The sequence below is a fragment of the Rhea pennata genome, chromosome 9 (genome assembly GCF_028389875.1).
Source record: "Rhea pennata isolate bPtePen1 chromosome 9, bPtePen1.pri, whole genome shotgun sequence".
Taxonomy (NCBI): Eukaryota; Metazoa; Chordata; class Aves; order Rheiformes; family Rheidae; genus Rhea; species Rhea pennata.
The window spans coordinates 7,589,898-7,613,005 of NC_084671.1; the positions used below are offsets into that span (position 1 = coordinate 7,589,898).

At 38.3% G+C, this 23,108-nt stretch overlaps 1 protein-coding gene across 1 annotated transcript in view; it reads left to right on the forward strand.

Moving 5' to 3' along the window:
- The window catches only part of NAALADL2 (N-acetylated alpha-linked acidic dipeptidase like 2), a 358,090-nt gene that overhangs the window by 142,930 nt on the left and 192,052 nt on the right, over positions 1 to 23,108 (forward strand). Inside the window, exon 4 of the mRNA XM_062582696.1 lies at positions 9,752 to 9,871. Within this exon, the coding sequence (XP_062438680.1) occupies positions 9,752 to 9,871 (120 nt within the window). The remainder of the gene's footprint in view (positions 1 to 9,751; positions 9,872 to 23,108) is intronic.

Sequence of the window (23,108 nt, forward strand, 5' to 3'; positions counted from 1 at the left end):
TTTTGTTCAGAATTTTACTTTTGATCTGGCTGGAAATACAGTGCCTCTCTGCACCCAGCAGCCCACATTACTATCCCTGGAGAAAAGAAAGAACCCGGTTAAAATTTGGGGGGGAGAACACAGTGCAAATGAAACAAAACCTGAAAATACGTTAGTCTTCTAAAATAAGGAGCTGTTTTTGTTGTCTGATATGTTGTCTCTTCCAATGAGTACAAATAAATCTAATGACTAACATCTCACATAATGGATATTAGTTTCTGTGTTTATCTCATTCATTAAGTGGGCCTTAATGTGAATTAATCATGAGAAATACCAGGACTATTCTCATAATGATTTCTTATGTTCAGTGCTCTGCAGTTCAAAGAGAAGGTGATTTATCAATCACCGGCTTGTGGCTGGCCCATGCGCGAAAGAAGATGCTGCAAGGAATTTATCTTCCTTCCCCTGAATTATGTTAGCACATAGAGTTAGCCTGGTCCCCTGTGAGCTTCCCTGCTTCACGCTGATGCCTTCGAGAGGCAGCCGGAGGGGGAAAAGAGGCATGGCAAAGGCGGCGAGACCCTTCCTACCACTGCAGGTCTCTGCTTTCTAGGCCCAGTCTTTACTTGGGAGCATGTTAGGGGGTGAAATCATAGGAAAAGCTAGAAAATACGTTACAGGCAACGGAACTGCTGTATCATTCTTATCTCCCTTAAAGATTTTTACATTTAGCTAAGAAATTCTTGCATCTCAAGGGCAAGAAGAATATGTTACAATCATGTAGTGATACAAGCTAAGCATCTAGAAAGAAATTCTATTAGCTTGGATAGTATTTTAGACTCAGGATCTGATAGATAAAAGTGATGATTGTTTCAATCCAGATGTTTTGCTGATGATCTTATTGCTGCTGTCTTAATGCACATAGTGTTGCTCTACCTTAAGCTTCCATTTTTCAATTTTCTTTGCAGAAAATTAAGGTAGTATCTTCATGTTTTATTGGGTTTCTCGAGTAGGTATCCAAAATGTAAAGAGAATATTGAGGGGAATGTCTTCTGTAGATGATACGCTTGCTGATTATTTTTAAGGGCAACCATAGCACATTCTTTGTCTTGTCTATTGAATCAAGTCTCTTGTGGTTGTTTGAGTTTTGGGAGAGGGATCTCTTGATGTTGCAGAGCAGTGGCTGGGTCGGATTGAGAGAGTCCATCCTAAGCCCCGTTTCTGGTTTCTCTGGTTGCTCACGATCGTGGCCAGGAGGGGTGAGAACAGGGCAAGAGAAGGAACTGGGTGCAGCTTTCGTTAGTATCTGACAGTTCCGTAATAACGTCCTTAGCTTCTTTTACTGAAAACTATGCTATGAACTACTACTAATATAGTAATACTAAGCACTTTGCTACTGTGAAGAGACTGAGTTGGGCTCCAGACTGCGGAGAAGGAGGTGAGCTCTGCTCAGTTCCAGCTCGGGTGGAGCTGTGGTGCGAGCCAAGTCCTTGCGTTACCAGTGAAATCCGCTGTTTGAGCTTAGAGATTAGATTACTCCTTCCCAACACCAGCTTGCTTAGATTCCCGTGTCCCTTCAGGCTTTCCCACATGTTTTAGGTAATACCATTTTTTTCATCTTTCTGTTTGAGGTGGAATTTAACAGGACATGGTACAACGCGATCGGTTCACCAGGTCCTTTTTTAGGACTGGACTTCCTCCTTTCTCCAGGATTGTCCCTCCCTGCCGGCAGCACAGGCGCCTAGTTTCACTGCTTCTCCATGGTGTTCCTGCCAACGCTGCATGTTCAAAATACCTGGGTGCAATTTGGCTCCGTTCAGGAAAACACTAACCCAAAGCTTTGGAAAGAGTTAGGATAAAGGCAAGCTATTAACTGAGCTAGAGCGAGGATGCTTGCTAGGGCCTTATCCCAAATTGCCTTATAATCCTTGCCGTAATTAATAAAAATAAAGCACTGTAAAGCAATTTTGCAAAATAAACGATAATGGTGCTGCTATATGGAAAACCTTTAATTGATTAAACAATGCAGAGTGGAGTATTCCAGTTAATGACAAAAAGATAATTTCAAAAAAAATGAGTGCATTTAAAAAAATAAAATAGTGTGTGTGAAACCACAAAGAACTACGCATGATTCCTGAAGTGCATAATCCATGTCTTTTGTAAGATAACTCTGGTCTCTAAAATGTTAGGTGATTGAAAAATGGGAATATTTAATCAGATGGGACTATGCTGTTCTTGCATACAGCCTTCTTCATATTCGTCTTGATCAATCATTTGGGACACTTTAATTTATTATCACTCAAGTATATTCCCCATTTTCACTGGAGTCTCTTTCTTTCATCTGAATATATTTTTAATTTTTAGAATTTATTTTTCCCAAAACCTTTCTCTAAGGAAATACCTTGGAGACCTGTGCATTTGTGCAATAATTAAAACCAACTAAATTAACAGTGGACATGAAAAATGTTGTATTTTTTTCCACAACTACACTTTTGCTTATCCAGGTCTGATAAAATGATGCTTTAACTCTCCGATCTCTGTTTACAGCACTACATGGTTGGGCATCTCTCTGATTATATTCAAGTGCACGATTTTCGGGCAAGCAATAACTGCAAGTACTCTGTAAAAGAGCATTTATTATACTCTGGAAAATTGGGTTCTCATATTTTTGAAAGTTCAAGTGTTCTCTTGATGTAGTAGATAACTTCCTCTTGTGCAAATGAGTGCTTATCTGCATCTTTGAGTTAGAGGTACAGTTTGTCTGTCTGTATCTATCTACCTACATTAACAACAATGTAAGTTTGATCTGCATATATATATGTGTGTATATGAGCGTTGTGCATAGAATACAGCCAGCCTATATATATTTCAGTACAGTGTGTATGCGTTAATACTGGAGTTGATCAGGAAATGGCCAAATAGCCTATGAAAATTGTACTGTGTAAAAACATATTCAGAATTGTGGGAAAAATTGGGAATCTGAAAACTGTAAAGCTATTTTCTAAATATTTCTGTTTTGACACAGCCAGATTAAGTAGCAAAATGATCCAATTTAACAAAGAGGAAATGTTACTGTCTATGCAATTAAAATATGAATTATAGTTATAAAATGGAAATATTTCAATTCTACTTAAAAGCATTCAAAAGTATGTAAAAAGTATGAAAAAATGTTTTGCTGCAGTTGCACATTTCTTCTGCCGTTGACAGGTAGCGTGTGCGTTCGCACGCCGTTCTTACGACCTGCTGCCTGAGCTAGGAGATTGTTTTCTGTCTCAGTATGCATAGGTGCAAACTCGTGGTTCGCTGTTTGTCACGCTGGGCTGTGAACAGGCAAAGCAGAGTGAGCCCAGTGCCAGCGCGTACCCTCTCCTGCCCTGTATGGATCGGTCCGTACGTGATAGCTGGCGATTTTGCAGTTTCTGCCGCAGTCTGCCGACTCCGGGTGTATAGGAAGCGTTTCCAAGCACCTTCTCTAAGGTGCAAGCATCTTCTCTAAAGACCTGTCGGTTGTAGCTGCTACAGGAGGAATGCCTACTCTTTGCTCCATATATCCAAAAGGCCATTGAAGGAGATCGGTCTTCAGTCTCTGGATGCTGTGTTTTCACTCTTGGTGTCTGAGAGGAGCCCACAAAAAGCACGTTTTGGTGCAGGCTGCTCTCAAATTTTGTTGAATTCTGACTAAAGCAGCTGGATTCTGACTTAAAGCAGCATCACTAAAAGTTTTAAAGCCAGATTTAAATCACACTATTACAACTTACCGTGCAGATATGGGTTTTGTGATTTATTTTTAGGATGCTGTGTCACAGCTGAATGATTCTGCATGTTTCTATTAGATTGGACTTGTGAGCTTTTCAGCCTATTTTTATTCTTTTATGATGCTGGAGAGTTCTTCCTTAGACTGTGTAATTTGTAAATGTGTAGTTACATGAATGCTCCTGAGTCAGCCAAACCAAGGCTGCCGGTGCACGTCGATTACTGTGTCCGCTTGGGAAAGCGTCATCACTGCGGCTTTACCCATTAGGGGCTATTGATGCTGCGTGTCCTTGCAGTTACCTGTTACAAAGAGGAGGATATGAATAATATTGGACATGTGCAAGGAAGAATCATTAGATTCTAAAACGTCACTGGCGAGCTTTGTGAGACGACACATAATCAGCACGATGCAATGAAAGATGAAAATAATAAAATTTCTGACAAGATTTTAGATCTAAAATTATGCGACATCCTTGCATGCTTTATAGCCAAAGCAAGGGTTTTTTTTTTTTTTTTTTTGAGATTTTAAAATAAACAAATACCAATTCAATATAACTGAAATTTAAAATTACTTATTTCAGAATACCTGAAGAACTAGATTTGCATTTAAAGCCTCTTAGAAAAGAAGAAGAAAAAGTTTGCCTCATTGGATATCTCATTGGATATCATGAGTTAAGAAGTTTAACTCAGATACGAGTTTTGCCTTCTGCTTCAGGGAAACTGTGGAAGAAGATTAGGAACAGATGGCAGAGGGGAAAACTTATAAGTGAATTAAAAGAAGAAAAAATCAAGGTTGAGAACAGATACAGAGGAAGGAGAGTGCCAGATAAGCGTTATCAGTATCGCGCTCGGTTTTGTCAGCTCAGATGTAGTTGGGGCTGTGTAACTGCATAGCCCCAGAGAGGTTCTTTTCTGCCGGCTCTAAAGCAGCTCCCATCGTAATTCCATCTCCTTGGGAATTAGAAGGAAAAACCTGCTATGAGTTTGCTAGGAGCCGAGGTAGAGGGGATGTGGCAGGAGGGAGCACACGAAATGGGTCTGCGACTAAATTCAGTCTGCAAGCCCAGGCTCCCTCAAACTTGGAGGTTAAGGGACATCGATTTTCGTCCCGCTTTAATATAGCGGCGCTTAAACAAATTACAGTGTTAGGCATCGTTGCGATGCAGCGTGCAATTTTATGTAATAAAAACTACAGACATGAAGAATCTTTGTCTACTAAAAGTTGACACTGGGTCCTGTTGTGGTACTGTCTGGAATTTTACTGTGTATGAGTGGGAATACTGAAGCAAAAAGGTAACGTCTGGAGTTGCTAATTAGAGCGCAGATAACCATGAAGGAAAAAAGAAAACAAAAAAAGGAATTTACTTGTAGATACTTGCAGGGTTTCACAGAGGCATTTCTGTATAATTATCCCAAATATATCTCCAAGCTTTCCCAGATAGTCTGGGAACGTGAGCATCACTGGACACACAAAATGTAGTATTTGATACCAGAAAAGAGGAAGACAGCATCCTCGGACTTTGAAGTCCTATACCAAGCGACTTAGGTAGTAAATAGACGGTGGAAAGCTTGCAAAGAGATTTCAGAGGTAGTATCATTTTGAAATTACTGTAGATACTGGAGTACAGTGTTTACATCTTGTTATGTGGACAGCTGCTTTAAAGAAAGGGGTTTCTAGTTTATAGCAGAAACAGCTCAATTAAAAATGATCCTCTCATTTAGAAAAAAAAATTCTCAAAAATGACTGTCATCTGCCTCCATTTTTTAATTTTTGTTATCCTATGTCTGATTTGTATTTATTTTACTGAATGCTGAATTACATTCTTTTTTTGTCAGATCTTTTCCCTTTTGTTAACACTGAACCTAGCAACATAAAACACAGAAATCAAAACGTGCATATGGCTTCCGGGAGCTTTAAGAAGGAGTAGGCTGGTTGTAATCATATTGACTTTTGTTACTGTAGAAGAAATCAATGTTTAAACTGCGCTTTATTTTTCTAGTAAACCCCTCAGCCTAAGCCCTCCTTGAGCTAGCAAGAGCACCAAGACGCATGCCTCCAGCACGTGCGCGCCCTCCTGCCATCGCTCTTTTCCCTACGGTCAAGTGAAGACAAGGACCAAGGCCGAGCTATAAGGTTGCATATTAACAGTTCTGCAGAAACATGGTAAATGTATACAGGGTGGCCAAGTGCGGCTTGGGTGGTAGCATCCGCTGGGTGACGGCTTTGGTTCCCAGATCACCGACCAGATGGTTTTGCTCGGAAGCAGCAGCAGCCCCGGCCAGGAAGCGTTCGCAGAGTTTACGCCAACGAACGACTTGGCATGGCTGAGCACCGCTTGGTTATTTCTCCTTTTCTTTTCTTGCTTTCCTCTAATTTTAGGGGAGAGCTGCTTTTATGCTTGCAGAGGTCTCTTTGCATTTGTGGATGACCAGTTTTGATGTGGAGCCGGCTTGAGTTTACTTTTTTGCTGTGCTGAGTACTCCCTTCAGCCGCAATTTCTGAGCAGTGCAAATAAATTACAGTGAAGTGTTTAATTAAAGTTAGCCTCTTGTCCTGGTTGCTGTCTGCTGCCTTCCCAGATACAATTGGCGAATACATTTTGGAGTTTTTACTTGAGGCAGGATGAATATTTGGAGGTTATTTGGCTTTGATTGATCATAGATTGGATGTTTATCATCTCTATTGGGTGAAGAGTTAAAAATAATAGTGAGTGTCAGAGGAGAAGTAAAGGGCATTGAGCTGAATAAATGAAGCAATGTAGGGGGAAGTAGGCCTGAATGCTTACTGCACCAAGGTGCTGATACTTCCAGAATTACATGCTTGCTCCTTGGAGAAAGCGGCTTCCTCAGTTCTGAGGAATATGTAGGTCTAAATAAGTCATCTAGAGAGAATTTAGTTTTTAGTTTTCTAAAATACTTGGAGTTTCTTTAGTTCCTCCATTTCTGAAACTCTTTTGGTGGGTATGGCAAAATTTTCAGGAATATATTGAATATGCTACTGAATATTAGCTATTTCATGGTAGGATTCTTTAACATTATTTTAAAGGCATTTAAAAATTGTTTTTATGCTAGAACGAAGGTATGCAATTAGTTGTGCCCAGGATATTAAATTTAGTTAAACCATAACTATTCTGAGCCAGTAATGCTGCATGGCATTTGACAAGGTAATGCCATTAAGTAGCGCAAAACTTACTTATTACAAATTTTACTAAAGTCTTCAAGTGTAGGAGAAAGGAAGGGTCATATTTAATGTCATACTTAAAACTGTTGTTATGAATGTGATGTTTACCTATTAGCTTTTGGGCAGTACTGCCGAAAAGTTATGACCTTATTCTAAACTCTTGCATTTAATTACTGACTTAGTTCAGGAGAGGATTTCTTACATACAGTCTCAATATAGTGAAGTACTTAATAGCTTCGGTATTGGGGTCTACTTTTCAAAATATGGAGCAAAGCCAGATGGTCTTGCAGAGTATTAGGGGCAGCAGGGTGTGAAGTTCTGCTTCTCACGTGATTGAAAAATGAGCCGTGCTTTTGTAGGGTCTTGTTATTCAGCCTGCTTTTGCTCAGCTCCTGTGTTGACTGGGAAAGACCAGCCAACAGCTCTCGAAGATGCTGTTTGCACCCCCAAATTATGTTGGAACTTCTAAGGGCAGTTGCAAAATGCAATAACAACTGTGCAAACATACTTAGTTTTCTTGGTTTTAGAGTAGGAATAGCTAGCAAAACTGATGTGAGAAGAAGCACCTGAATGTGGATCGGCAGGCATCTCATTTTCACACAGGTGAAATGTGGAAGCAAACAGATTGAGGAAAGCTGATTTTTCAGTTTGCTTGAGTGTAAGTGGGAAAGGCATTGGATCCAAAGGAGTTAGAGTAGAAGTCTCCCTGGAAGTCAGACTACATATAGCACTTTTGTGGTGCTGAATAATTATTACGCTTCAGTGCATCTATTCAAGCTTCTGTACAAAGTAAAATAAAGTTGAGATCTGCAAAATGAGGCAAAATTTATGTGACCTTGAAGAAAGTTAATTCCCTTTCCAGCTTGTTTGATACAAGGTATTGATCACTAGATTCCTTGTGTGAGCTCTCTTTGTATAGGAGCATCAGGTTAGCTTCCACTGGTATAAAAAAAATCTTCACTTGCTTTTATCATCCTTTTCAATCAAGATGATCACAGAGGAAAAAATTTACATTGGATTTCAGCCTGTAAGTTGCCATTGGAATTATCAAATAGTTTTCATGTTCTTTGCCATGTGCTCTAGGTAACTCTGCTTGAGTGGGAGGGGGGTTGGACTAGATGATCTCCAGAAGTTCCTGCCAACCTCAACCATTCTGTGATTCTTTAGATATTGAAATCCCACATATTTCAAAAGAAACTGTACAAAGATCAAGAATTTCTGATCCTACCGTTGATTATTTGGTGTTAAATCTGATGTTTGCTTTTACCAAAGTGTTTTATTACTTTGACCGACCTTTCTGACATACTGTAGACTTCGGAGCTTATTAAATTGGAAATTTAAAATAATACAGTTAGGAATACAGGGACCCCAGGGCACTTTTTTTTTTTTTTTTTTTTTTTTTTTTTCTATGAATTCCACTCAGATGTTGAGGCACAAACTCAGGCAAAATATTCAGATGTAGTTGTCAAAAGTTAAGTACTTTCCTAAAATACCTGTGGGAATCTAGTGAAATTTCACACATCCTACAACTCCAGAATAATTGTTACATTTTAAACAGTTTGTGTAGGGAGGCCTAAAATGAGAAAATTGCCTTTGGCAGTGACTCCAGACTTAAATTACCGTAATTGAACTCAATGAAAAGGCGAATCTTTTCTATCCAGTACTGCTCCTCTTTAATTTTTAAACACGCATGTAATACTCCTTTGTCTTCTTGTGCTTCTATTCTATATGAACATTATGTAAGGATTTAGAGGTTCCAGAATTTTCTTTGTGATTTCCTGGTAGCTTCATAACACTTTAAAATAATAATGTACAAGACTGATTATCCTCATACTTGATCTTTGCCCAGAGTTTATTGCCATAAATATATAAGAAAAATACCCTCAGTCACTTAAATTCTGAAAAAAACCCTAAAAAATCTTGAAGTATTCTTCCATCTCTGCCAACGTTTGACATTTAATTATAATTTAGACCTTTATCACATAATCTTGCAGTGTTGTAACTGAAGAGCTAAAGATCTGCATGTTCTAGACACTTTGGATTTAGTTGGAAGTGATGTAAGTAATGTTTTAAAAGTATTGATAGAAACACTTAAGCATCCAAGTGGTGTAATCAGTTGTCATTATGGCAATCTGAGTATAATGCTTGGATGACTGATGAATGATAAAATACTTTAACGATTAACCTCAGTTGCTCACAAAGCATATGGGATCACCTAGTAAAACAGTTGATAGAGCATCTATAGCTAGATATTGCCATAAGTGACCAGGATAATCATTCATGCATTTATGAAATGCTTTATAAGGCTGCGGTTTCATTTAAGAAAATTCAGAGGTGAATGAATATCCCTTACACGGTTTTAAAAGCACTGCTGTAGTTAACGAGGGAAAATTCTCATCTGTCACGCGCTGGTACTGGCCTCAGCACGTGCAGAGCGCAGACTTGGCAGCTCCCGGTGGCTTTGTTTAAACTCGCTCACCTCCTCTAGCAGAATCAGCACATAATTGCATAAATAAACAGTATTGTATAATTATAGTATGGTAAAATAGTATTGTTTTATACAAACAATTGTATTAATAAACAGTGTTGGGGTTTTTATCACAGCAGAGGAATTGTGATTTAAAACCGTGGTGGTATAAACGTATTGGTCAGATCTAGTTCTCAGGCTTCTTGAGCAGTTGGTCAGATCAATTCTCTAATTCTGGAGGCATGAGGAGGAAAGGCAGGTAAGGACATTGCAAATTCTGACAGGTTTTAGCAGCCACCCAGGCTGTGGACGGAGCGCCCGAACTGCTGCGTGGTTACAGGTATCGCCTGAACTTTGTCTTCTCTTTACAGGCAGAGCTTGTTGATGTGCAGTATGGGACTGTGGAAGACTTGGTCCGGATTCAAGCCATTACAGAGGTGACCAAAAAAATAGCACTTTTGAAGCTAGGACAATCACCTTTGCTTTATAAGGTTAGTTACGTGCTTACTGTACTTTACTGGTTTATTGACTTGGAGTTCAGTTTTTAAATACCAAAACAAGGTCTTTCCCATTCTATCACGGTAAGTCAGGATTTATCATTGTTCAGATTCTTAATATTATCTAATTGAATCTATGGCAGCTATTGTGTCATGCTGCTATTGATTTTGCTGCATGTGTTACAGTGCAAGTCTAAAGTTTTGCGCTTTCGGCCTTGCTGCAAATGCACTGCTGCAAGCACGTCCTGCGATTGTAAGCAACAGCACGCACTGCAGGAGGAATAACTGTGTTTATGCAATTGTTGAAGAAATGACGTTTCAATCTGACGTCGTCGTTATATAACGTAGTCTTGCTCTATGGCGAAGGTGTCGTTGCCCCCTTGGTTCTTTCTGCCACTCTGCCCAGCCCTGAGGGAGGAAGGGGACTGTGAGCTGGGAGACAACATGAACTTCTGTGGTGTTTTCTGCAGTAAAGGTATAAGCCCACTATCTCGGGCGGTATCGATGTGTGTATAAGCACCCCACCGTTAATGGTCAGTCACTCTTGTGAAAGCCCAGAATAGGGTTTCTTGGTCTGTGGACGGGTTACTGCCAGTTCAGAATGAGCGTGCTGTTTTTCTTCCGATCTCTCCCTCCTTCCTTTTCTTTGGTTGCAATTATATGGGGAAGGGTGCGCACGAGTGTGTGCGCGTTCCCGCTGGGAGTCGCGCTCCTCTGCCTTCAGCACTGGCGGAGAGCGCAGAAATTAAGCTCCTTTGCTCTCTTGTGCATTAGACGTGATGGACTCAACACACAAAACCCATTTATCACATAATCTTAATGTCAAACAACTGCCTTCTCTTGCAAGTATTTCATAAACAAAAATGCTATTGTGCCTTCAGAAAATACACTAGCCCAGTAAATAATTAAACAAGTCATGCTCGATTCACAGAAGCAATTACAGAAGTTCAGTAGCTCCAGATTTTATAATTAGCAGAATTAGGAGCTGCTCTGTTGGCCACAGAAAGCACAGTTGAGCCCAGAACACAGGTTCAGAAAATAACCACTTACATTTTAAAAAAAAAAAAGAATTATGGTTGCCTCAGTAAAAATGTCCCTTTCAACGCAGTAACTTTAGCTCTTTATCTAAATTATTTAGATGCAATCTAGTTATGTTCATGAAAGGTCAGTTACTGTTGTTGGAGTTTGGCTGTTGTGCATCATCTCTGCCAGTAAAATCGTACACGGTGTTTCACTGACAAAAATAATGGAAAAGCAGTGGGGGCTCATAAAATACTAATTTGGTAGAGATACAAAGTTGGCTGTGATATCAGCGTCTACAGCATCTGTAAGACTGACTTTTTACCAATATAATCTCCATTTCTGTAAGGAGATGTTAGGAGCTTTTACTTCAGATTGGCCCGAGGCTGGTCCCAAGCAATAAAGGCTTATTGGTGGCTGAAGTGAGCACCAGGAGCGCAGCTAGTACATCTTCTGCTTCGGTTTTATTCAGGAAAATCCGCTTTGCCTGCTCAGTCTGTTATGCAGTATGAACCAAAGGGCGGGAAGTGGGTTGCTCAGGAGATTCGTTTCAAAAGCAGCGAATCCTGATCTGAACTAAGATAGTAAGGCACCCACACGTACGTGGCTTCACTTTAAGGATGCGCACTGAAGTCTTTAGAGGGGAAAAAAACAAACAAAAAACCCCACCGTCCTCCGAACCTACTTTTTGTGCTCTGCTTATTTAATAAAGATAGGAAGTTTGGCCTTCACTTTATTTGTTAATTCTTTTTGTTGATGTTGTAAACTCTCCTTTTTGAATTATAAATTGCAAATGGTGTCTCTTTGGCTGTGAAATAGTTGTAATCTTTTAAAAATATCAGAAAAAATGTGCTAAGAAATAGGTTCTCCTTTCATAAGGAATATTTGTAAGTGAAAGGTGAAGGTAGCTTTAAACAGGAAATCCTACTGGTTTCAATGGGCACAGTATCTCACTGCTAAATCTACTTTTTGTGCACTTTTTTTTAATGTATGCTTATGGAGCCTCACACTTCTGTTTCAGTAGGCGCTTCCCTCTGCCTGTGTTTTCCTTGTCTCTGACTTCTACGTTCTTGGGTTTGCATCACATTAAAAACAGAAAGCAAATTCCTAACAGGGCTGTCACTATTTTTTTCATCATTTTTCTTCCTAATCTCTGTCTTTAACTTGCACTTTTCACATTCTAGTGTTCTTTTTAATTTCTCATTATTTTTACTTCATATGTCTCACTCAGAAGTAGCATCTTTCTTTCATAGGTCAAGCACCAAGTTACATAAAAAGATTTCATCTACATACCCCACAGAGTTTCTAACCATGTCTTTATTTTTCATTTTCCCTTGCGTGTGTATACTTTTCATTTTCCTCTCGTTTACTGCCATCTACTCTGTTTTCATTTATTTTTCCTATTTTCCCTTTTCATGTTTTTATTTTATTTTTTTAAATCTCTCTTGTTCTTTCTCTCCATATTGAGTCCATATTGGAAAAAGCCTGAAAGAAATAATAAGCTGCTGCTAGCATAAAACTCGCCATGAAAACTGAAGAACATGTCTTTACTCCTTACGTCACATTAAGTAGACAGATGTATGTGCAGATAGAAAGGAGTTTGTACAAGGTGGCAGTATACAGAAATATGCCAAAGTGATGGAAATTGGTATATTTAGAAAAAAAATCGATTAATTGGCAATATTTTTTGCTATGGAGGTTCAGTTTGCTCTTTTAAGGAGATCTGATAAGTTGAAAAATTTTGGGAAGGGTCAGACTTGAAACTAATTTGGAGCTTTCATATTAAGACGCTCAGCCTTGGCCCATCTCTCATATCTTCAGACATACTTGCTGAAAACAGCCGATGAGCAGGAACTTCAAGTATATAGATATGGAATTTGGAGTATACAGAAAAGCTGGAAGTTAATGTACTGTTAGAACATGCAGTTGAATCCTTAACAAGATTTGTAGGAATCTGACCATAAGGTAGTAGTTAATATTAGAGACCATGTTGGAAGACCTCAGGACCACCACTCCTCTAGGGAGGGCATGGAGCTGACACCCACAGTTAGCAGGCAGCTTCTGCCTTTGCAAAGTTGAATTACTTAACTCTGGATACTTCTTAATATTCTTTAATAGGGGCATGGCCCTATGTTGATACTTTGAATCTAATCTTCAGCTATTATTGGGAGTCTGGTACTTTGCGTTGACACAGATCAGGGGAAGAGATGTGGTGCTTACAGCAGTGGGCAAACTTGCTGGTGTTTAGGCAGAGCCACACAGATGCATCCTGATCCCTTAAGCTGGACCCTTCCAAATAAAGACTGGGTTAATACAGCTGTACGATCAGTTATGCATGTAAAAAGGAAGAGCATAGACACTACTTTCATAGCAGGGCAATGCATCCAAAGAGAGCATGGCCTCTGAAAAAACAGGTAGAGCTCACCTTTTGTGGTAAGAAGGATATAAAAGGGATATATATTAAAAGATCTATTAATAGCAGAGTAGAGAGGAGGTTTAGCAAGTGATTTTATCTTTGATATGGCACTAATAGGATCAGTAAGGGAATAAAATTCTGTAATCTGTTATTTTAAAACGAGAATTAAAAGTGAGAGAAAAGAATGACAGAAATGCTTCAAGAGGTGAAGGCAGCTGTAGTACAAGGAAGGCAGAGCCGTTTTCAAATGCAGCGGAAAGAGGTTTAGGAATTTACGGCTCGGGCACTTTCAGCGCTGATTTTCTGCGGCAGTACGGACTAAGCGGGCCGATTCGGCAGTGAGGTGTAGAAGGAGCACGCGTGTGATGCATTAACGTGGTGCAGCTGTGGAGCGAGTAATCCCTTGCTAAAGGGCAGCAATGAATAACTGACAGCAGGTAAATTCTTAAAATACAAGGGCTGCTTCAAAGGAGATCTTGTGACTACAGCTGGAGATACTTAAAGAGCCAAATTGTTCTTGAATAAAGAGGGAAAGGGATTAAGGAGGAAAAAAAGAAAAAAACCCTTTTGTACAGAACAAGTTGAAACTAGACAAATTTAGAATATAACTGGTGCGCAACTTCGGGAAATAATTTCTAGAGACAAGGTAGAATACTTATTGCTTCATGCCTTCAAATTGAACTGACTGCCTTCTGGTATCCTGGCTAGGAGGAAAATTTTGCTTCCATCAAACAGAAGTTACGCTTTGGTTGACCTCAGGTTACTGGGACCTCTGCGCTTTAGTAGCCAGTTACATGCAGGAGATCAAAGCAGATTGATCGATGTCCTCGGAGCCATCAGTGGGGGGAAAGATGATGGAATTTGTTACTAGTGATTAAGCAAATCACTTTAGTGATGTGAAATACCTCCTTGAGAAGAGCAGCTTGAGTTGTCTGCTCTGTTTATAGACAGAAACATCATCTTCCAGTAGTATAAAATGTGTGGTGACAAATAGATTGATTAAAATACCTTACCAGCACACAGCTGCACTGCCCTAGAGCTCATCTGAGCTCGTGACTGTGAGCATGTAGAAGTAGTAAGAGAATTTTTATTTTTTTTCTTTTTTTAAGGGAGAATTGCACAGTCATTTCAGTATGCAAAAGGTTTTTCCAGCCTCTGGAAATACCACAACCAGATTTATTTTTTGAAGAATATTGTGAGTCCTGATCATGATTTAATCTTTTGGATTTGATATTCAAGAAAAAGCCATAATTTCTGCCCTAAATTAACTTTTAATAGAGTAACAAGAGCCCTGAAGGCCAAACCGCTTTATCTTTAAAATGTTCACATATTAACATTATTTTCACATCCATTAAATGAAGATGTTGTTTTAATGTGTAAATATCTATATTTATTTTAATAATTTAGTGCCTTCATAAATATTCATAAAATTGCTTTTTAACTGTCAAAGTTTAGAAAATGTGGATGCTTGCATGTTTATGCAGAGGTTATTGGCAGATGTTTATGCAGAGGTTATTGGCAGACACTTGCAGATGAGAATTTACTAAACGGCAAATACTAAAGAGCCTTAAAATAAAGGTAATTTGTAAAAGGCTTCTGTTTAATAACTGTGTTCGTTTTAAATATATTTACTTTGGAAAAAAGTCATTATACTTTTCTACATTGTCTACATTGTTTATTTCATTTTTATTTTACTTTTTTACTACTTTACTTTTGGATTTTATTTACTTTGGATTTTCCCTCTGGTACTTTTTATGGCTTGCACATAACTGTGAAGATTACATTTTAAATCTCTGTTTAATTAGGACTGACCTTTTTTCTCTACCTCCTCCCCATGTATAGAGGTGTACACACATTTGTACGGATGTATGTATAAATTATATTGAATGAAAACTATTTGGGGGATTGTTAATACCTCATATACATTTTTATTACTATGGACACTACTTTTTTTTTTTATGTAGTATGATGGAATTTTTTCAAAGGTGCCTACAATTTCTAGATACCCGGTTCCCGTGTGAGTGCTATGGGATTTACAATTATATTCCCTCCCACAGCCGTCTTTGAAAATTTGGGCCATTTGTATGGGCAGTGTGGATAAAAGTCACAGGAGATGTAAAACTAGACTTGGCGATCTGGATCTGAAGCGGTCATCTAGTCCCTTCTTCAGGCAAGATTTGCTATACGTACTGTCATTTCTGGTAACTGTTTGCCTACTTTCTTAAAGATTTCCAATATAGAAATTTTATAATCTTCCTCAGTAATGTTTTCTAGCCCTGCACCAGTCATTACCATGCTACAAGCTTATTACTTTTTGTTCTCTCCACAGGGAATGTAGCAGAAAAATTACTCCCTTTTTCTTCACAGTAATGTCTTCCGTTCCGCTTTTGAGTTTTCTCTTCTTTAGACTGAATAACTCCAATTCTTTCGGTCTTTCTTCATGTCACGTTGCCTAGACCTTCGGTTGTTCTATCTATTCAACTGTGTTCAGTTAGTTCAAAACTTTCTTCATGTGCTTTCCCTAAAAATTACATTTGTCCTTTCAGCTGAGCTTTGCCAGGATGCAGTAGAATGAAGATCACTTTGTCTTGCTTCTGTTTATATGCCTCAGTATAAGGTATAATGTTTTTTGCAGCAACTTGATTTTGTTGAGGCTGTTATAATCTCCACATTTTGCTTTGGTCAAAAGTTTTTACAAAACTTCTTCCCATCTTCTGTTTTACAATTAATTATTCCTGCCTCAGGCTAGTAAATTGTTCTTGAATAACATCATATTTCTGTGGTTTATCACCATTTGAAAGTCTAATTTCATTCCCCAAAATTCTAGTAGTTCCTTTGGAATAATCTGATTTTGTATCAGACTAATTGATAAAGATCAGATTTGTTGATATAAAATTTGTGATTTAGCCAAATTACTTATATTCATGCAAAACGTGGTAGTTCTTTGTTTTCACCTGAAGGGACTGCTAGTTCCCTTGTGGTCTGTCTGTCTGTGAGAATCCAGTCTGAAGAAGGTTCCCCTTTAATTGTTTTCCCCACTTTCTGTATCAAAAAAATTCTGTACCACAGCCTTCTGAAAAATTGCTGGACAATAATCTGTACCAAAAAACTATTTATGTAATTACGATTTCGCATTGCCATCAGATCCTCTGTTTTGAATGAATCTTTTGGTCACCTGTTGACCTCATCTTCCCAATTTTGTGATCCACGGACTGATAAAGCCCAAGCTAATTCACCGCTTCGTGATTACTGAGAAAACTTCTGTTTGCCTTGAAGAAGGGCCATGTGGCTGCCTTCACCTGAAAGTGTTTCAAGTTTAACAGACTGATAGGCGTACTTCTCCGTTTTCTTCCTTCTGCTTTGACTGGTAACAGTACTTCCTTGTCCTTTTGAGTAGGAGCAAGCCATAATATTGAATTAGAGAAGCCTGGAGACCCCCTGCTGAGATGCTAATTCTGCTCTGTATTGGGGTGATGAAGGATCCCCCTCCCCAACTCACAGAATACACCTAACTGTGGAAAAAAATATTAGTGTCTGCACAGACTTATCACTTAATTCCTCGTGCTCAGGTCATTCTTTAAAATTTTCTTTGCAAATTTAGTTTAAAACGTAACTTCAAAAGAATGATAGTACCGATTGTGATGTATTTTTTCCTTCTTTGTGGGGTGCTAGGAGAAAGCAAATTGCGAAATGGTACTGACCTGAGAAATCTTTAATCGGTGAGTAAAAAAGTCAAGAGTGATTTTTGTGCTGCTGAATGGAGTCCAATGACACTGAGCTCTCCTATGAGGTTGTTACCACCCAGAACTGTTTCAAGCGAGCGTGGCAATTCACACCATGCTTACTCCAATGTCCAGTAATGGAGGGATGATGTACTGTGGCCTGTGCCACCTAAAAGTGAAGCAATGCCAACTCACTTATAAATCCAGTCTGTATCTGTCCAGAAGAATGCAAAATAGTTGACAAAATTTTGCTCTATTATTCTTTCACTGAACTGCACTGCAGTAAATAAAAGTAGAGTAAGAATTCCTTCTTTCTGCAGTACGGATAGGGGAAAGTAATTCATTCTTGTAAGCACTAAGAAGAATATATAATGAGTGGGATAGTAGAAAAGCAATTGAAAGCTGGAAGGAAACAACGTAGCACAACTTGTCAACATGCTCAAGTAATTAACATTTTGGTTGCATCAGTAAAGGGCCTTTTGGTTATTACACATTTCTGTTTTGATTACAAAATCCTGGATTTGTTTGAATGGAAGGAGAAATGAGCTATTAGTAGAGTAAACGAGGGGACATATAAGTTAATGAGCAAAAGTGGATATTGATTATTCTGCATTTCAGGTGCCACAGTGGTTTTCCTCCACGTTCTGAGAATTCAGTGCTGGTTTACATATGTACTTGCGGTCTCAGCTCCAGTTCCCATTCTCTGTTGCTTCTGGGTTCATACATAGGTTTCTGAAATCCCTCTGCAAAATCAAATCCTAAATTCTTAAATTCTTACTATTCAACTGGGTACCATGGTCCTGTTATCTTCAGTAAAATTTAACACTTAATTTTCACTTAGGAAGGTAATTCTAAATATTTGTATGCTCAATTGGATGTTTAATCGCACATTAACGGCATAGAGTAAACGTATCCTTTGAAAAATTGGTCTGGCTCATGTTATGAATCACCGTTTCCAGAGGAAAGGGGCTGTCCATTTTATAGCACGCCCCCACCTACTAGTGTAATAGGCTTAAATTGAATGAGACCGTGTGTGGCTTCTGTTCCACACCAGAGGATAGCTGACTCATTAAAATTTGATACAGGGGTCCTCGGAAACTCTTGTCAGATTTTAGAGGTGTGAAACCCAAGCATAATTTTCTATTTTATCAAGCCCTTAAAAGTGAGTCGTAAATGCAATCATCCAGTATAGTGTCTGAGTGCTATGTCCTGAGAAATGGAGCAAAGTCAAGTGAAATGGTTTTGCTGCGAGGCAACTCTTCTCGAGTAGAACGGAGTAAGAAATCCATAGCCTCCGTTTGGACCTGCAGCCTTAAACCCACAAGAACCGATGAGCTACTGAAGGGCAATAGGAAAGACTTACTTTCTTCCCATCATAAAATCTAAACCTTTCAGCTTTGGTCTTTCTGCAGAAGCACTAGCCATACTTCTGCCGTGGCCTTGGCACTTTTGCTGCTGCTTACATAAAGCAGCATGGGCTGCTTTTCTGTCTGAGCCGTTAACTGAGCAGCTGCTTCACGTTTCTTGAGCTTGGACTTCATGGAAGAGCCACTGCCAGACAAATTATTTGGATCTGTCTTTGTCTCATGTTTCCAGACCGTGCTGCGTGATTTCAACAACAGCTGAGAAGGGGAAAAAGAAAATGGAGCAGTAGAGATGGGGAATGAATACATAAAAACTGATTCTGGAAAAATAGATCTATCTCCAGGTAGATTCTGTGAAAGCATCAGGTACAGAAACATACAGAATAATGCAAACAACGTTATTCTCCAGAATTGCCCAAACAAGTCTGCAAAGGATAACTATAGACCAGTACTATACATGCTGGTTATTTTAAATTTTCTGGATTAGAGACCATTCTGCTGTGGTTTTGAGTTCTATAGTTTATTCTGTAGTCACTACTGGTTTATTATTTTATTGAAAATAAACTACGACTGCTCTCTGGCCTTTCTATGCTTTAAGTTTTTGGGCTTTTTCTTTCTTTCTTGTTTCCCACTAGTTACTTCTTAATAATCAGTTTCTTGATTTACCTGCCTAGGAATTGATTTGACAATTATCAAAGTCATTATTACTGAACAAAGTTTTTATGTATTTTTTAACAGTTTTTAAAAAAGTGAATAGTTCTGTTCCTAGAATCAACCTTTTTCTTTGACAAATGAGGATGTCACAGATTGTTTCTACTTAACCAAGTATTAGAATGATGTTTATGCCTGCAAAAACTTTTTTTGTCAGCTGTCCTTTAAATCTTATCTAATCTAAAACAGTCAAGGAAGAAAATGTTTTGGCAGCCCAATAAGTTCTCTGGATAGAAATAGCTTTGAAGCTGGCCCTACAATTTGGTCAATATAGCCAGGTCTAAAACTTGGTTTGATTTGCATTTACATTCTGAATGGCTGTAGAGATTCGCCTACAAAAAGTGCTTCACAAATTCAGCACTTGTGATTTGTATATGAAAATCGGAATTCTGCCCTTTCAAACACACTTGTTTGCACTGCGATCAGAACTTGGAGTGGAAACGTGGTCCTGCTGAATGCTGATAGCCAGGCTTTTATCATTGGCCTCAGTGGAACCAGATTTTTATACTATTTATATGTTTTATTCTATAGCCTATGGAAGCTTTTTATTATTTCCCTAGATTATTTGATGTACTCTCTTCAGATCTTCTGTAGCTGAATTTTGTGGAACATAGCCAGTAAAATATATAACCGTTTGTCGTTAGAGTTGTGGGAGGTTTCTCTTTCTTCTTTTAGGGGCTTTCTGCAATATATTACCTCTTTTTCTCTTTCTTTCTATTATATAATGCTGAAAGAGTGCTGTAACACCAAAGTCAGAATTTTATTCTTAGACTTTTGGGGCCTGTATCTGTTTCCAATGACATTTATACATGAACGTGAATTTGAAAAGGGCTGAGTCTGTCATTATGAATATAATTGGCATGCTTTTTGCAACTGCAGCAATAACTATTTGGAATGTTTCATTTAGTTTGATTGTCAAAACATTAAACTAACTTTCTGTGCAGAAGGTGATTCTTCTACGATTAACATTTGGTAACATAAAAAGATGGTGCATTTCAGTAAGAGAACTGAGGCATTTTAATTTAATCTTTAAGTCTGAGTGAATAATTCACAGCAAGCAACTTACCAAAGTTAAATGTATCTTTTCTGTTAACTCTAGAGCTAGCTGCAAATTGAATTAAATAAATTGTGATTTTATATGTTATCCTACTATATTTTGAGGTTTCTAAAGTGGTTTTGTGGGTTTTTTAAGTATTGATTCTGAGCAATTTTCTGTTAGCAACTGATTCTCCACATTTGAAATTTGAGTTGTGATCATTAATGGTGATTGATTTAAAAAAAAAAAAATGCTTCTTGATACAAATAGTCAACCAAGGATGTTACATACAGAAAGTTTCTTGAGCTTCCTGATATTTTTGGGAGAGAAATCAAAGTTGCATGAGCACAGTCAGCATTAAGCTAAAATTGGTGAGGATTATTTCCTAAAACAGCTTAGGATGCCATGTAATAACTAGTGTGCTTTCATTGGTAGCTCCAAATTTGCCATCATGTTTATATTTTGTTTTTTTCCCCTTTAAATCAGGTTCTCAATCAGATTAAAAAAAAAGCTATAAAACATTGCTTATGATGGCCTTGTAATTGTAAATAATCATAGTGTGTGCATTGGCTGAGATTTGTCAGCACAGCGTACAGTTATGTCTAGATACAGGTAATATTTTAGATAGAGGACAGAGTATTTGCATTTTGCGAAGGTTATAGGAGTGCCTGCGCTGACAGTCAAGTCTGTTATTTATGACTTCCCACTGCAAGTTATTATGCAGGCATCATAAGAGCTCTTGCCAGACTGCCTCGAAGTGACCTTGACATGACCTAGAGAGCCCACCCTTTCAAAGAAGGAAGCATATTTTTCATTTCTAAGTCAATCTTGCTTTTCCCTAGAGTGGAAACTGATTATATTGCCTTTTATAGCAGTATTCAGTTATATGTGATGGTTTTATGATCTAAGCTGTCCACTGGGGAACTGACCTGATAACTCATTTCAGTGTGGCCTCCTACGGTGATCTCGGAGGAGGAAAGATAACATTTAATCCACTTAACCACCTGACCTTGTCCCATGCCTGCTTATCGTATTATAGACTATATGAGATAGCAGGAAAATCCAGATGTGTTGGTTCAGGTGATGCTTGGATTCCAGTTTTTAGACATATTTATGACAGATTAGAGTAGCCCTGTGCATCTGACTACTGTAGAGACTGCTCTCCCTTAATAACTAGGTATGTTAATTAAATGCCAGATTCAGTTTAAGCAATTCAGGTGATCATATAGATGTGTGATGGACTGGATCTGCTGTTTCTAACATCAGGTAAATTTTGAAATACGCTGTATGTGAAGCTTAAAAATAAGATATAGAGAAGACATTTAGATTAAATGAGGAGAATTGAAACCTAGCCTCCTTTTTTCTGTGTAAGAACTGTATGGAGCAGCAATCATATTCAAAACTGTGCATCTTTACTCTTACAATGGATCTAAGAAATAGAATATATACAAGTATCATATCTGTACGCTACTTTAGACTTTGCCTTAAGGGAAGTGTCTTTGAAAGGCAGCCAATGCTGCCATTGCATTAGCCGACTGAAAAGGTATTGGAAAAGTGATACAAAATATGATATATGTACAGAAATTTTTACTGAAGAGTAATTACATTTCATTCCTTTTCAGTGCAATATGATTCAAATAGAATAGCTATTTGTGAAAGAGTGAGATCTTAGCAATTTAAAAACTGCTATGTTAGGTATCATGCCCAGAAACATTTGTGTGCAACAGTAGTACCTGCAAAATAATCTATCTGCAAATGCTTGTGTAGTGGTGTTTTTCTGCACATTTTTCCATGTAACTTTTTCTGCAAAACTCGTATCTTTAATTGACAAATGAGTTTTACAATATATTTTGCATTTTAAAATGAGTTTATAATAAAAGTGATCATTTATTGCCTTTGATTGTTCACCAGTAGACCTGTTTGGGATGAATTTTGATGTGTATGCCTGTGTACGATAGATTTGCTGAAGACTGCAAGGACTAAATATGGTATTCCCAAAATTCTTTATTTTCTTTGAGGATGAATGGAGTCCTTTCAAGGAATACAGATTCAGAAAGTAAGACTTGTTTCTGACCTGTTCTGAAAGTGCAGAACTCTTCAGTGCTTGTTGGCAGCAATTGTAACAGGAGAATTTTTATTCCTCAGAGATTTCAAACACAATACAGTGAGGTTTCTAGCATTCTAGCTCCAGAAGAATATTGAAACATAGCTTTAACTTTAAGCGTGTGAATACTTCCTTGCTTTATTTAATATTAAGAACATAATTAAGCGAATAGCTTAGTGCATTTCACAGGAACAATTCCCCTTTACCAAAAGAATCCATGTCTGCTCTTTTTATCCAGGTAAAGCTCTAATATGATAATGAGGTTATGGCCATAGTGTAATACTGTTCTGAATGTGACTAAAATATTATTATCATAAACTGTCATGGTGAAGTGCACAATCTCTCATCCAAAATGATCAGCTAGCCGCTTAATCTTCTGTCAACAAGTTTTTAATTGACTGGGAAAAAACCTGTCTTTCACCACAAGAACATAATGTAAGAAATGTCCTCATTTAGCGTAGTGTGCTTTTCCTGACAATGGCTCAGACTTTGGGGAAGAGCATGAGTAATAAAGCAAGTACAGAACAATCCCTCCTTTGGAATATCTATCGCAGTCTGTGGTGTTGTGACCGCTGAGGTGGAGAACCTCTCTGGTTTAATTGTCACTGTGAATATTTCATGAAGGAGTCTCTTCCCCGCATTTATACTTATATCCGCATGCCCTGTGGTGGTGAGTTCCGCTATGTGCCTACTTATGATTATTACAGAATTGTGCAGACATTTAGAAAAGAATGTATTCAAAACTCTGGTAATGTTTTACCACTTACTGCAAAACAAAAATGGATGCAACAACTGCCCGCAAAACATACCAGCTTCACTATACGTTTGACCAGACCAGAGTAAATGACAGAAGTCTAA